At 38.7% G+C, this 1,661-nt stretch overlaps 1 protein-coding gene across 2 annotated transcripts in view; it reads left to right on the forward strand.

Moving 5' to 3' along the window:
• Nucleotides 1–879: 879 nt before the first annotated feature.
• Nucleotides 880–1,661, forward strand: part of LOC107567809 (arf-GAP with dual PH domain-containing protein 2-like) — a 6,022-nt gene continuing 5,240 nt past the window's right edge. For both annotated transcript variants that reach the window (XM_016253581.1, XM_016253590.1), the window contains exon 1: nucleotides 880–1,253. In XM_016253581.1, coding sequence (XP_016109067.1) covers nucleotides 1,166–1,253 — 88 coding nt within the window. In that variant the 5' untranslated portion in view covers nucleotides 880–1,165. The remainder of the gene's footprint in view (nucleotides 1,254–1,661) is intronic.

The raw sequence follows: 1,661 nt of genomic DNA on the forward strand, positions 1-1,661 counted from the left end.
TTCCCCCCCCCCCCCACTCTTTTACAGGTTCTTGCACTATTTGGACGGTATACACTTCACTCTTCCTAAAGGCACAGTGGAGTTCCTGGCTTCTGAGTTCCCTTAAATTACACGCATCTTTAGGCAGCCGCTTAATGCATTTGTACAGTAATATATACTCAGAAGGAGTGTGGTTTTATGTTATGTGGACAGCACATATTTGTAGTTTTAAATGTGCTGTTTCCCATTATGAAGATCGTTTTTGTACTGCCATGCATCTTCCAAAATGTTTTATCAAGTAATAAATTTGGATTTGCTATTTGCCAGCAAACATGTTTTCTCAAAATATGTATGTAATTTGCAAGAGCACTAGTGAAAATGGTGCTATTTTAATTTTTTTGTACAGTTTGTGTATGATCCCCCCCAAACGCATGCATTTAATCACCTTTACATGATGTGAGAAGTCAGAACTTGCATTGTTTTTATATGAAACCCATGACTTGTGTGAGTCATGACACGCACTTTTCACTTCCACATCTTCTAAATGGGATGGCTTTAATCCACTTGAATCTGGGAAGATAACTGTATACCTGTAAAACCAGTAAATGCAACATTTTGTTCTGTATGCAGTTTCAGTGTGACGATATAGTATATTTACTAGCTTGCAAAAATATGTGGCTTTGGCACCTGCATGATGATTTAACCCCAGTAATATCAGTCTTGATAATCTCATGATTTGTTTGGTACAAGTGTAATATAACATTTAATTTTTTAATCATATTAAGCACAAAAAAAACTATCCACAATGTGTCACTGTTTACAGTTTACTGTCATTATCGCCTACTCCTACTTAGAGTAATTGATGTTAATGTGATTATTTAATAGATTACATTTTAGGTGTAGGTTGTTTTCTCAAGGAAGTGAACACTAAGGGTTTTTTTAGTGTTGGAATGCTCGCGGAAGACCTCGCTTGATAGTCAAGCCGCGGTATTTTGCCGCTCGAGCGCAGTTGAGTTTGTAATCTGACGCGACGCGACGCGACAGAAGCGCACAGCACACTGTCGAGTGACTCGATGAACGTGAAGTAAAACTGTCAAACCGCGCCCGACGGGACTATCCACGCGTGAAATAACAGATAAGAGAGGTCATACTGTTACATACGTTTTTTAAAAAAAGCATTTCGCCTATGGCAAATCGGGAAAAGAACAAAAAGACACTTCTAGAGTTGGTGAAGCTGCCAGAGAATAGCTGCTGTGCTGACTGTGGAGCTGCAGGTAAGTACTGTGACAGCTATTGTCAACACCGCTTTAAACTCACAGCTAGCAGTTCTTTGTGCACTTTACTTGGGATTCGCTGACATAATATATTGACACCCTGTTTATCATAGTTTAAAGTTACAGTTCTGTAGATATGCATAGTAGCCGTGAAGTAAACATCTCATTGTCATGGTTCGATCACTGTATGGCTTCAGTAAACCTGGCGTTTGTTTTGAAACCGGTAGCATTTAGTATCTATAACTACCCTAGTTTACTCGAAATTTCTCTTTAATTTTTTGACTTTGAATGGTCAGCAAGACTCACACTTTCCATTTCCATGCTATGCTGGGTGTTTAATAATTGGATTGGTATATAGATATAGACAGTGTTGGGGTAACGCATTACAAGTAACGCGAGTTACGTAAT

Source organism: Sinocyclocheilus grahami, unplaced genomic scaffold (assembly GCF_001515645.1).
Source record: "Sinocyclocheilus grahami isolate Dianchi unplaced genomic scaffold, SAMN03320097.WGS_v1.1 scaffold27.1, whole genome shotgun sequence".
Lineage (NCBI taxonomy): Eukaryota > Metazoa > Chordata > Actinopteri > Cypriniformes > Cyprinidae > Sinocyclocheilus > Sinocyclocheilus grahami.